The sequence below is a fragment of the Microcaecilia unicolor genome, chromosome 5, assembly GCF_901765095.1.
Source record: "Microcaecilia unicolor chromosome 5, aMicUni1.1, whole genome shotgun sequence".
Taxonomy (NCBI): domain Eukaryota; kingdom Metazoa; phylum Chordata; class Amphibia; order Gymnophiona; family Siphonopidae; genus Microcaecilia; species Microcaecilia unicolor.
In genome coordinates, this window is record NC_044035.1 from 232,805,615 (window position 1) to 232,818,343 (window position 12,729).

Here is a 12,729-nt window from a genome sequence, read left to right on the forward strand (position 1 = left end):
CTCTCTAAGCTTGGTGCTGAGATCTCCAGGCTTCTCTTTGCATACAGAATGAGCTAGTTGAGAACAGACTACAATCTGCTGGGCAGATTTAATGCAAAATCAAACAAAGGAAATAACTTACAGTTCTGAAGTATTGAACAAAAGAAGATTTTGGTTCAAGAGTTCTGAGCTTTCACTGTGATGTTCTATACTCTGGTTTAACTGACAGTGCTTAGTGTTTGCTGACAGCACTTTTGCAAGGACTGTAACAGAAAGTATGTTTTACCTCGGAGTAGCTTAGTCAGTTGCTTACTCCAAATTATGAGTGCTACACGCATGCAAGGATTAGTTGTCTTATCAGTAATTGCAGCTTTTTTTGAAAAATAGAAGCATGACGGCAGGTAAAGACCAAATGGTCCATCCAATCTGCCCATCCACAGCATCCACTATCTCCTCCTCATTCCAGAGTTTTCCTTCATTTGAAAAAGGCGCACCTCCTGTACATTACTATCATGGAGATATTTAAATGTCTCTATCATATCCTTTCTTTCCCACCCTTCTTCCAGAGTATACATATTGAGATCTATAAGTCTGTCCCCATACGCTTTATGACAGAGACAACTGACCAATTTTGTAGCTGGCCTCTGGACCAACTCTATCCTGTTTATATATTTTTGATGGTGTGGTCCCCAGAATTGCACATAAGTATTCTAAATGGGGCCTCACCAGAGACTTATACAAGGGCACTATCACCTCTTTTTTCCTGCTGGCCATTTGTCTCCCCATGCACCTGAGTATCCTTCTGGCTTTGACTGTCATCTTTTCTGCATTTGGCCACCTTAAGATCATCAGTTATGATCACCCTCAAGTCCTCTGCATCACTCCATGGTGCGACTTCACCCTGAGCATCGTGTTCAGTTTTGGTCACCATATCTCAAAAAAGATATAGTAGAATTAGAAAAGGTTCAAAGAAGAGTGACCAAAATAATAAAGGGGATGGAACTCCTGATATGAAGAAAGGATAAAGAGGTTAGGGCTCTTCAGCTTGGAAAAAAGATGGCTGAGGGGGGATATGATAGAGGTGTACAAAATTCTGAGTGGTGTAGAACAGGTAAAAGTGAATCGATTTTTCACTCTTTCAGAAAGTACAAAGACCAGGAGACACTCAATAAAATTACATAGAAATACTTTTAAAACAAGTAGGAGGAAATAATTTTTCACTACAGTTAAGCTCTGGAACTCATTGCCAGAGGATGTGGTAACAACGGTCAGCGTATCAAGGTTGGAAAGAGGATACTGGGCTAGATGGACCATTGATCTGATCCAGTATGGCTATTTTTATGTTCTTATGTTCTTTCATACACAGAAGTAGTTCACCCCCGTACTATACTGTTCCCTTGGATATTTGCAGCTCAAGTGCATGACCCTGCAATTTTTTTAGCATTAAATCTTAGTTATCAATTTCTGGACCTTTCTTCAAGCTTTGCTAGATCCCTTCTCATGCTATCCACACCCTCTGGGGTGTCTACCCTATTACAGAGTTTGGTATCATCTGCAAAGAGCCAAACCTTTCCAGACATTCGTTTTGCAATATCATTCACAAAGATGTTAAAAAGACCCGGCCCCAGGACAGATCCCTGTGACACACCACTGATAACATCCTTTTCCTCAGAGCAAACTCCATTTACCACTACCCTCTGTCTCTTTCTACTTAACCAGTTTTTAACCCAGTTAGTCACTTTAGGGCCCATACTGAGGGTAGGGCCGCCAAGAGACAAAGCCGGGTCCAGAGCAAACACCCCCCTGGGCCCGCCTCCTTTCTGGCCTGCCCCCCTCTCCGGGCAGGCCCGCCCCCTCCGCCCACCCCGCTGCTGCCCCGCTTACTTCTTGTCCTGCACTCCTGCTCCAGGCTGTCACTATGCACAGCAAACGTCCCCAGGGGCTGGCGCTAGCATTGCTCTCATGTTCCTGTGTGCGGCAGTGCCACAGAGCAGAGTCCTTCCTTCCTTCCTGTTGCGTCCAAAGAGGCTGTTTGGACATGGCAGGAAGGAAGTATTCTGCTCTGTGGCGCTGCCATGCAGAGGAAGAGGAGAGTAATGCTAGCGCTGGGCGGGCCCCCCTTGGATGTCAGGCCCTGGGGAATTTTGCCCCCCCCCCCCCCCCCCCCCCCCCCCGCTTTCGGTGGCCCTGATTGAGGGCACGCAGTTTATTTATCACTCACCTAAGTGGAACCATGTCAAAGGCTTTGCTAAAATCTAAGTATACCACATCTAGCACCCCTCCCGTATCCAACTGTTTGGTCACCCAGTCAAAGAAATCAATCAGATTTGTCTGACAAGATCCGCATCTAGTAAAACCATACTGCCTCAGGTCATGCAGTTCATACAATTCTAGAAATCTCACAATCCTCTGTGGCGACGACCTTAGAGATGGGCGCCCTTAGAGATGGTCGTCCCAGTTCGATTATGCCCCTCCACATGACCTAAAATTTAGGCACATCACGTTACAGAATATGCTTAGACAGTTGTGCACATAAATACTAGTGTCAATCATTGCTTGATAAGTGGCAATTATCAGCACTGATTGACTTGTTAACTAATTAAGTTGCGTGTGCAGATCCAGAATACAACCAGATTTGTGCGTGCAACTTTAGTTGCACTACATAGAATCCGGGGGTATATACAGAATACTGACACTGATGCACACATGTGTGCACATATCCATCTAAATGTCAATATTCCGCCTAAGTGCTTTTTTGCAACAGCACACCTAAATGGCAAAGTGCATAAATAAGTGCTCACAAATCTTTCTGTGGTTTACAAACCCAATTCACAGGGCTGCAGAAAGCGCATGACCTCCAGGTGGCACAGGACAATGTCATCCTATAGAGTGCCCTCTTAGGTCATGAACCCAAACACAGGTTTCACAATCCACAGTTTGGAAAGCTCTGGTGTAAATGCCAGGGTGGGGGGTGTACACTTGGGCGGGACCTAGACGGGGTTCTCGGTTATGCAGGTAATGTACAAAAGTTATGTGTATCCCTGCTGCATCTACTAGGAATAGAGCCTTTTGATGTATGAAATTCTTTGCCCAGTTTGATTCGTAATTCATCTAGCTATCTAGGATTTCATAAGATGGTGAAAACCAGGTTTTTTAAGAATGTTTTTTTTGCTGATGCACAGGTAATGTCTTTATTTAAATTCAGGTGCTAAATTTGATTGTACGAAAAGTTAAATAAAGATGGAGTGGAGGAGTGGCCTAGTAGTTACAGCACTGGTTTTTGACATCCAGAGGTTGCCAGTTCACATCCCACTGCTGCTCCTTGTGACCTTGGACAAGTCACTTAACTCTCCAATTACCTCAGATACAAACTTAGATTGTGAGCCCTCCAGGGACAGGGAAATACCCTGAATGTACCACATGGTGAGCTATACTGAAAGAGGTGTGAGCAAAATCCAAATAAATAAATGATTATGTTTATCAATTGTCGCGCCCCGTACCTGCGCCGCCTTGCCCGCGGGGATGCCCCGCTCCGCGAGCAGGGGAGAGCGGGGTATCGCTGGCGATGGGCGGCGTGGGCGGAGAGTTGTACCCGCCTCCTGGGCTATGCCGGTTCGCCGCTTCAGCGCGGTGGCGGCCGGAGAGCGCCGGCGCTGCCAAAATGGCCGGCGCTCTCTAACTAGCAAGTCTCTTCCGGGTGCGGGACCTGGGAGCAGAGGGAACGCCTCTTCAGGGTCCGGATTGGCTGGTCGCGGCTGGACTCCGCCTTCTCTCTGGGACCAGCCTATCCGGAGCCCTGGGGCTGGTGGTGGGTTCCTCCTTTCTAACAGCTGTTGAGTGTTCTCCAGATGGAGGGGGCTATTTAAGGGCAGTCGCTGGCAGTGTTCGTTGCTTCGGCTTCTACTTGCGGATCCCTGAGTTCTGTGTTTTGGATTGCCCTCCGTTTGCCTCTGAACCTCTGATTGAACCTGGACTTTGCTTTTGCCTGCCGCCTGCCTTTGTACCTCTGATTGAACCTGGACTTTGCTTTTGCCTGCCGCCTGCCTTTGAACCTCTGATTGAACCTGGACTTTGCTTTTGCCTGCCGCCTGCCTTTGAACCTCTGATTGAACCTGGACTTTGCTTTTGCCTGCCGCCTGCCTTTGAACCTCTGATTGAACCTGGACTTTGCTATTGCCTGCCGCCTGCCTTTGAACCTCTGATTGAACCTGGACTTTGCTTTTGCCTGCCGCCTGCCTTTGAACCTCTGATTGAACCTGGACTTTGCTTTTGCCTGCCGCCTGCCTTTGAACCTCTGATTGAACCTGGACTTTGCTTTTGCCTGCCGCCTGCCTTTGAACCTCTGATTGAACCTGGACTTGGCTTTTGCCTGCCGCCTGCCTTTGAACCTCTGATTGAATCTGGACTTTGCTATTGCCTGCCGCCTGCCTTTGAACCTCTGATTGAACCTGGACTTTGCTTTTGCCTGCCGCCTGCCTTTGAACCTCTGATTGAACCTGGACTTGGCTTTTGCCTGCCGCCTGCCTTTGAACCTCTGATTGAATCTGGACTTTGCTATTGCCTGCCGCCTGCCTTTGAACCTCTGATTGAACCTGGACTTTGCTTGTGCCTGCCACCTGCCTTTGATCCTCTGATTGAACCTGGACTTTTGCTTCAGTCTACCGTAGCCTGTCCTTCTTTGGAGGTCTCTGTCCTGATTCTCCAGGTAAGATCAGAACTGTCTGGCTGCCAGACGTTGTTTGGCCCAAGGGCTCACTTTTCGTGACACAGGCCTGACATCAATACTATGTTATAGTAGTACTTTAAGAGGTGTTTGGTTTTTTGATAATTGTTTTTGTTGTAAACCGCTTTAAAACTGATGTATTAAGCGGCATATCAAATTAATAAATCAAATCATTTAGGGACATGCATTTACCCCCAGATTCCATATATGGTGACTAAAGTTGCGTGTGCAATTTTAGCCACGCAACCAAATTGCATGCATAACTTAATTGATTAACAAGCCAATCGATGCCAATAATTGGCCACTAACAAGCAATTATGGCCACTAATTGGCACTAATTAGAATTTACACACACAACTTGCTAAGTGTATTCTTTAAAGCGGTGCATGTAGATTCTACTGCGTGGATCACAAAAGGGGGTGTGGCCATGGGAGGGGTAAGGACGGGTCATGTGCATTCCTAAAATTTACATAAGCACTGCCAGTATGGGAAAAGACCAAAGGTCTATCAAGCCCAGCACTCTGTCTCCGACAGCAGCCAATCTAGGCCACAAGAACTTGGCAAAAACCCAAAATTTAATAACGATCAATGGACTTTTCCTTCAGGAATCTATCCAGTCCCCCTTTAAACTCAGCAAGGCCAGCTGCCGTCACTACCTTCTCCGGCAATGAGTTCCAGAGTCTAACTACGCGCTGAGTAAAGAAAAACTTTCTCCGATTTGTTTTAAGCCTACCACATTCTTTATTTATTTATTTATACTATTTCAAACCTTATTCACAAGATATATCTTGTACAAGAAACACAGAGATATTATCTGAAATAACAAAAAGAAGATTCTAATTTAAAGTAAATATTCCTCTTTTCTTAGACCACTAATTTAGAGGGGGAAGTCAGTAAAGTTGAGGAGAACATATATCATATTAATTCATAATAGGCAATAAGGCCTGGACAGTTTACCACATTCTAATTACATACACTGTTATAGAATATGCCAAATCCATGCCTAAGCTAGACACGGGCATTTATACCAGGTTTTAGTTGGCATAAATGTCCACAACTAAATTTAGTTGCGAGGACGGGTGCTGTGCCTAACTTTAGGCGAGATTTATAAAATAGCTTTAAGCTCATTTTTGTCGGCGCCAATGGCGTCATTTTTAGAATCTAGTCCTTAATGTCAGCTCTATGGCGGGTGTGACTCTGGATGCCTAAATGTTAGGCATGTCAATACTGGGTTACATTACTATGGGGCACCCAGGGTCTGTTATAGAATAGGATCTCACTGTACATCAATGGGGTGCCTAAATAGAGGTGCCCACTTGTAGAATTGTCCCCTATACCATATGTGCCCTAATAGCTTCACCTACAGTGCTGCTGATATTAAAATAAAAAAGCACTTAGCTGTTTCGCACAGTGCCAAACATCTAAGTGCTTTTTGAAAACTGGTCTGAATAGATCACTTTTCTTAGTTATATCACATAAATAATAACAATGGGTCTGACATTCAAAAGGATTTATCCAGGCACAAGAGACTCCTGCCCAGTTAAACCCCCCTGAGATGACCATTTGCCAATATTTAGCAGCACTTAAGCAGGTTCTACCACTGAATATTTCCTGTGACTACCGTGGAACTGTCCTGCTAATGCTGGGGTGGTCTGGAGGCAGAGCCAGCTCTTATGTTTACAGTGATATTCAGTCCGCTAACTGGTTAAGTACAGGGGTGGCCCGACCATTAGGCCTTCTGAGACGGGGGCCTCAGGTGGCACTCTTCAGGAGCAGCATCTCGGGGAACAGCATCTCCCCCTTTGCGATGTTTTACCACATCACGGTGATGTTCCAAACCCGGCAGTGGCAGCGATTCCCATATGCTGCCCTGCCGCTGCTGGCACCTGCCTCTTCCCTTTACTGAGGCTGCCTCTTTCATGTAACTTTCTGTTTCGTCAGAGGCTCAGGCAGCCGCAGTAAAGGAAAGAGGCGAATGCTGGCAGCGGCAGGGCAATGTATGGAAATCGCTGCCACTGCCGGGTTTGGAATGTCACTGTGATGAGGTAAAATTCTGGGGGGGGGGGGGGAGGGGCACGTTAGTTCCACCTCAGGCGGCATCTTGGCCGGCCCTGGTTAAGTAAGAAGATAACATTAGGACAGCGAAAAGGCTGTTCTAACCAGGTACCAATCTGACTTTTGGGTGACTGCATGTACCTGGATATTGACTTCAGGAGCCCAGACATGACCCAGTATAGATTATGTGGGCTTAATTCAGCCCAGCTGTCAGCAGCTTAAAAACCTAATATAATTTGTCTTTTAATTTCTAACCTGCTTGTTATGTCATGTGAACAAGATGATCTTTTGTGATGGTCGTGCTGCTGGGCTGGAAGGAAAGTTTCCGTTGAAGTTGAACCCTTTCTATGCTCTCTGATCTCCCCTGCTGTGCAACCAATCTCTCTTCCCCTGGTAACAGGGCTATCATTTTACAATGCACCACTACCCTCAATAAACAGGAGATGTACAGTACTAGGTACCGGAGAAACATAGGGATCATTCACCTTAGTTCTGCCTAGTATATGAAAAAATGATCACACAGAACATTCCCAATGAGAAAAAAATACCCGAATGGCAGAAAAACATAGGAACAATACTGCTAAGAGAAGTGTCACAGTACCAAGCGACTGATATGCCTCTCCATACCTAGTGGTACAGAAGACCATCAGGTGCTAAGAGATGCAATTGAAGACCAGATAAACATGGCAGAGAGGCACAGAAGTAGTTTAGAGTGCTTTAGGTGCCAGTGGCCTGATTAAAAAGAACTTCAGAGCACATAGGAATATTGTGGGCATCCATCCACATGGTTAGCACATTCTGAAAATGCTAGTGCACTTTTTTTAAACACGGCCTAAATTATTTTCAGGTTTACAAAAGGTTTTTCGTCTCTTAGCATAATATAGACTGGCTATTCCATCTCTGTTACTTATTTCAGTTATTTTTCACATATAATTCCAGTTAATGCTCTCAGTTCAACAGAGAGATTCTTAAATACCCAAAATACCCTATCATATTTGTCTGGTGATATGCATTTAGTGCCATGGTCCTTACTGACAAACCCTGTGGAGCCAATGCAATATCGAGAGAGTCATTGATTATACAGGGCATCATGTGATCCAGGAAGCTGCAGTATATAAACTGCAGTCTCCAGGTCCCTTACCGATCAATTTCATCAGGAACTTCGTGGTGTGAGTTGTATTACCCTGATTATCAAGGACCTCAGCGGTATACATCCCTTCATCCTCCGAGGTCACCCTCTCCAGCAGCAGCAAAGCCCCATTCTCCAAAATCTTGCATTTCTGTATATGATTGTAGGAGCAGTTCAGCTTGGTGCCTTCCTTTGTCCAGATTATTGAAGAATTCTCCAGGTTCTGCTTTTCCAGATGAAAGACAGCACACCCATTAGGATTCCCGTATATCTCGACATCTTCCTGAGAAGCAGCTGTCCAGCCTGAAACACAGTTATAGCAGTGAACAAATATCGTTGTGAGAGATTTACCCGCTTCACAGAAATGTTTCATGGTAACAAGTATAAAATTTATACTAAAGTTGTTTTTTTTTTAATACAAACTATAAGGACATAAGAACATAAGATATAGATTAATATAGGGGTATATTTCTTGGACCTGGGTCCTCCCAGTCAAAGGTTAAAAAGCAAGTTATGGGGAACAGTGTAAGGGACTGAATGCCAATTGAAAAAAGTGGGGTTTTAAAAGAGACAATTTAGGAAAGAAAATTTCTGATTTAATTGCCGGGGGAAGGTCATTCCGATATTTGGGAGTTATGAAAAAAAAAGCTGTGCTATATTCATAATGGGTGAAACATGGGGAGGGAAGGACAAGTTGGTTTAAGTCAAGGGATCTGAGAGAACGGGAAGGGGTATAAGGTAGGAAGGGGAGTCAAAATGAAGAGCCTTATGAGCCAGACTAAGAATTTTGAAAATAGGATGAAACTGAATAGGAAGGCAATGCAAATTAATCAGAAATGGAGTGATGTGTTTGAATTTGTGAGCCTTACAAATGAAATGAGTGGCCGAGCTTTATAGAGTTTGAAACTTACAAAGAGAAGAATTAGAAATACCACAGAAAATGGGATTACAGTAGTTTAGAAAGGAGATCAAAAAAGTCATAGGTTAGAGTATGTCATGATTGTTGATCAAAATAGCTATGGATAGAGCAGAGACTTCTTAGAGTCAAGAAGCCCAGTTTTACTACTTTTGTGCTTTGAGGGTTAAAGGAAAGTTCAGAGTCGATGATGATTCCAAGATAGCGAAAAGATGGTACAGTTGGGATTGGCTGGTTAAAGACAAAAGAGGTAACAGAGAGATGTGGATAGAATACTGTAATCCAAGAGGTAACAGTTTTAGAAGGATTAAGAACTAGTCTATGAGAAGCTAAACAGTCTGCCAGTGTGTTGAGACAGCACTGGAGCTGGGTAAGAGATGGTACCAGATAAGAAGTAGAAAAGATTAATAGAATATCGTCATAAATAAAGAAACAAATGTTGTGATCCTGAATCAGGGTTGCTAGAGAACTTAGATAGATTTTGAATAGTAATGGTGATAAAACTGAACCCTGCAGGACACTACAAGACAGAGGTTGGTCAGAGGAAGTGGCAGAAGAAGTGGGAATTCTGAATGAGCAGCTGGACAGGTAAGATGTGAACCAACCAGGATAATATGGAGTCGGATAGACCAATATCTTGAAGATGGGAGAGCAGAATGGGATGATTAACCAGGTGAAAAGCGGCTGAAAGGTCAAGGGAAACTAGAAAGGCAATCTGACCATGGTGTAATATGCTATGTAACGACGGGACACCGCAAACGCGGAGGACCGTGTGTCACTACGTAGAAGAAATCCAACAGAAGGAGTATTGAAGGTAGCAGGACTGTTCCACAAAATACCAGGGGGACGAGAGATGTAATAAGCAAAATCTTTATTCATCAAAACCCGACACAGTACTGTGTTTCGGCGTAAAGCCTACATTAGGGGTCTAAAAAAATAGAACATGTATAAAAACACAAAAGGGTTAAATCATATAAAATACATGAGCACATGTAAAGAATCAAGTATAGTAATTAAATAAATAAATAATAAATCGGACAAAATTAAGCATGTATTATGTTTCATGTGACAATACATAAAAAGCGTAATCTCAAACAGAGATAGTTGATGTAATATAATGAAATACATATTAGTCAAGTATTGAGATCACTCATAAAGATAGAAATAAATTCTGATACTCAATTCTCATCAGTGATTCTATGTAATGGTTTGTGCTCTAGATGCATTTTATTTCTATCTTTTCATTCACATTTGAATCTCCATTTCTTTTTAGCACTCTTCTTAATCATTCCCTCATTTGTTTTATATACATTATTTAAGTATGTTCCGTTTCACAAAAATGTTTTATTAAAAGACCCCCTGAGTGCACTATTATGGAATACACCTGATCTGTGCCTAAGTTAGGCATAGATATTTAGGCCTAGTTTTAGATGGCCTAAATGGATGTGCCTATATTTTAGTCACAAGACCGGCATAAGAACATATTCTATAAACTACACCTAACTTTAGGTGTAGTTTATAGAATCGTGTTAAGCGTGTGGTTTTTCGGTGTCGATTTTTAAGGTACTATTTATAGAATTTGGACCTAATTGCTTATTCCGGAGGTTAAGAAAAATCTTGATTGAATAGCCAGGAATTCAGACCAGATTTAAATTTGCTATAAAAAGGCTCCAAATGAAGATTAACTGTCAGAAAATTCCAGAGTGATGGGGCCAAACCATATAATTACTGAATCCTGCATAATCCCCTAAATAACTGAACCTCCCTTCCAATCCCCTGGTCACGTCCAAAGAAGTAACTGCCTTGAGACAAATGATAGTAGGGGAGTTATACATTCAGTTTAGAATGGTTTTAAACTGGTACTAGCAGGACATATAATTGAAAATGCATCCCAAATAAGAGGAGAAAATAGAATTACTAAAGAGCTGAGAAACCAGATTAGTGACCTAGAAGAACTTTATAAACAAAATGATCGGCACTTGGCTGATTAAAAGGTACTTAGCTGGCTATCTGGCGATATTCAGCGGGAGATAGACGGCTGTCTCCCACTAAATATCTCTGTTTAGTGCCTAGCAGATAGCCGGTTATATTGCGTGATATAACTGGCTAGTCGCTAATTTTCGGTGACTTGTTGCTAGTTAAGTTTGGCGGCCATATTTGGTCACCAAAATAACAGATATATCTTTGACCAGTTTAAACATAACCAGTCAGCGCTGAATATTGGCTTGGCCAGTTATGTTTAAACTGGCCAAAACTAAACCGCATATTCAATCTCAGTCATCGGGCTCAGCGCTGACTGCGGGGAGTAGTCCGGCTACCCCCCGTGGTCTGATTATCGTCCCCTGTATGTTTTATGTCAAGCTATACCTGCTGTACACCACCTTCAGCGAATCTCTTCATTAAGGAGATTAATAAATCCCAATAAATAAATGTATTGCAAGCATTAGAAGTGATGTCCTAAATCCAGAACTGAATAAAGTGTCACCCAAGAAACTAAGGGCTACCACTCATTCATTTCCCATGGACTTCTTCAAATTCAGCGCATGCTAATTGGTAGCCTCACATTGTAAAAGGAGCCCTAAATCACTTGGTAACGCTGGAAGAACAGAAAATGCATATAGATTGCCAGAATGCATCAGAAATTAACAAAACTCAATGTATTCCAATGTATAATCATAATTAGCAATCCCTGTAGTGAAGTGCAAATTCCATCTCCAGGGCCCATCTTCTTTACAGTTGCATCTCTCATACTGTTTCAGAACATTCTTCACCATTTGACCAAATTTTACATTAATGACATGCTTGCACCCTACTGGACACATCTGGGACCCAGAAGTTTCTAGAAGTTTGCAGCCGTTTCTATTATGTTTATGTTTATTTAGGCTTAATATACCACCTTTACTTCAGACAAGACCAAAGCGGTTCACAGTATCAATTTAAAACGATGAATAAAATGAAAGGAACGCCATAATAAACAGGAAAGAAAACTACACTCATCCAACAAGATAGTAAAAACTTACAGGTCAGGGAGAGTAAAATACAAAATACAGGATAAAAGATACAAGCTCTTTAGATTGGTCACAGGAAACACTCTAGGATATCGATGCCTTAAAGGCCAGCTGAAAATAATGAGTTTTCACTTTGAAATTTGAATCTCACTTTGAATTTTGCCAAGTACATTTTATTCCTAACATCTGGGAGGAGACTGTTCCAAAGAGTAGGAAACAGAAAAAAAAAGGCAGTTGGTAAAACCAGATGATTGGAATCCAAGGATCTAAGATTGTGGGAGGGGGTTTAGATAGGATGACTCCCCAGAGAAAAAGACTTTATGGGTTAAGAGAAGAACTGTAAACTATATAGGGTAGAATATTGGCAACCAGTGAAGTCTAATGAGAAGTGAAGTCACTGGATCAAAACGTTTAGCTCTGAAAATCATCCTAGCTGCTGAATTTTGTAAAGTTTGTAAACGACGCAACTGAAGTTTAGGTAGTCCAGTATAAACTGTATTACAGTAGTCTATGAATGATAATACAAAAGCATAAAGTAGAGTTTGAGTACAGGCAAAATCCAGATAGAACCTTACAGCCCAGATCTGACATAGCCAGAAACCCCCTTTCTTATGACATGTGAAATTTGTTTTTTCAAAAGAAAGTTTTGAATCTATAATAATACTTAAGTAACAGAAGGAAAAACCCAGAATGATCTGGAGATCAAAAAGGAGAAGTGGAGTAGTGAAAATCAGTATTAACACTGGCAGTAAATGGTTAATTATTTTCAAGTTACTACCAAAACACTAATTGCATGGTTTTTATAGCCTCATTGACTCTGGAGAAAGCTGCAGTCTCTCCAGATGTTTGGCTTCATATAGATTTGAGATTTATGCCCTGCTTTTACAATGCAAAGTACTGCTGAAAGTGGCGAAGTACA

The 12,729-nt window shown here is 42.5% G+C and overlaps 1 protein-coding gene across 4 annotated transcripts in view; it reads right to left on the reverse strand.

Annotated features, from left to right (window-relative positions):
* Nucleotides 1–12,729, reverse strand: part of LOC115470588 — a 38,077-nt gene that overhangs the window by 23,813 nt on the left and 1,535 nt on the right. For all 4 annotated transcript variants that reach the window (XM_030203870.1, XM_030203869.1, XM_030203868.1 and 1 more), the window contains exon 2: nt 7,899–8,189. In XM_030203870.1, coding sequence (XP_030059730.1) covers nt 7,899–8,189 — 291 coding nt within the window. The remainder of the gene's footprint in view (nt 1–7,898; nt 8,190–12,729) is intronic.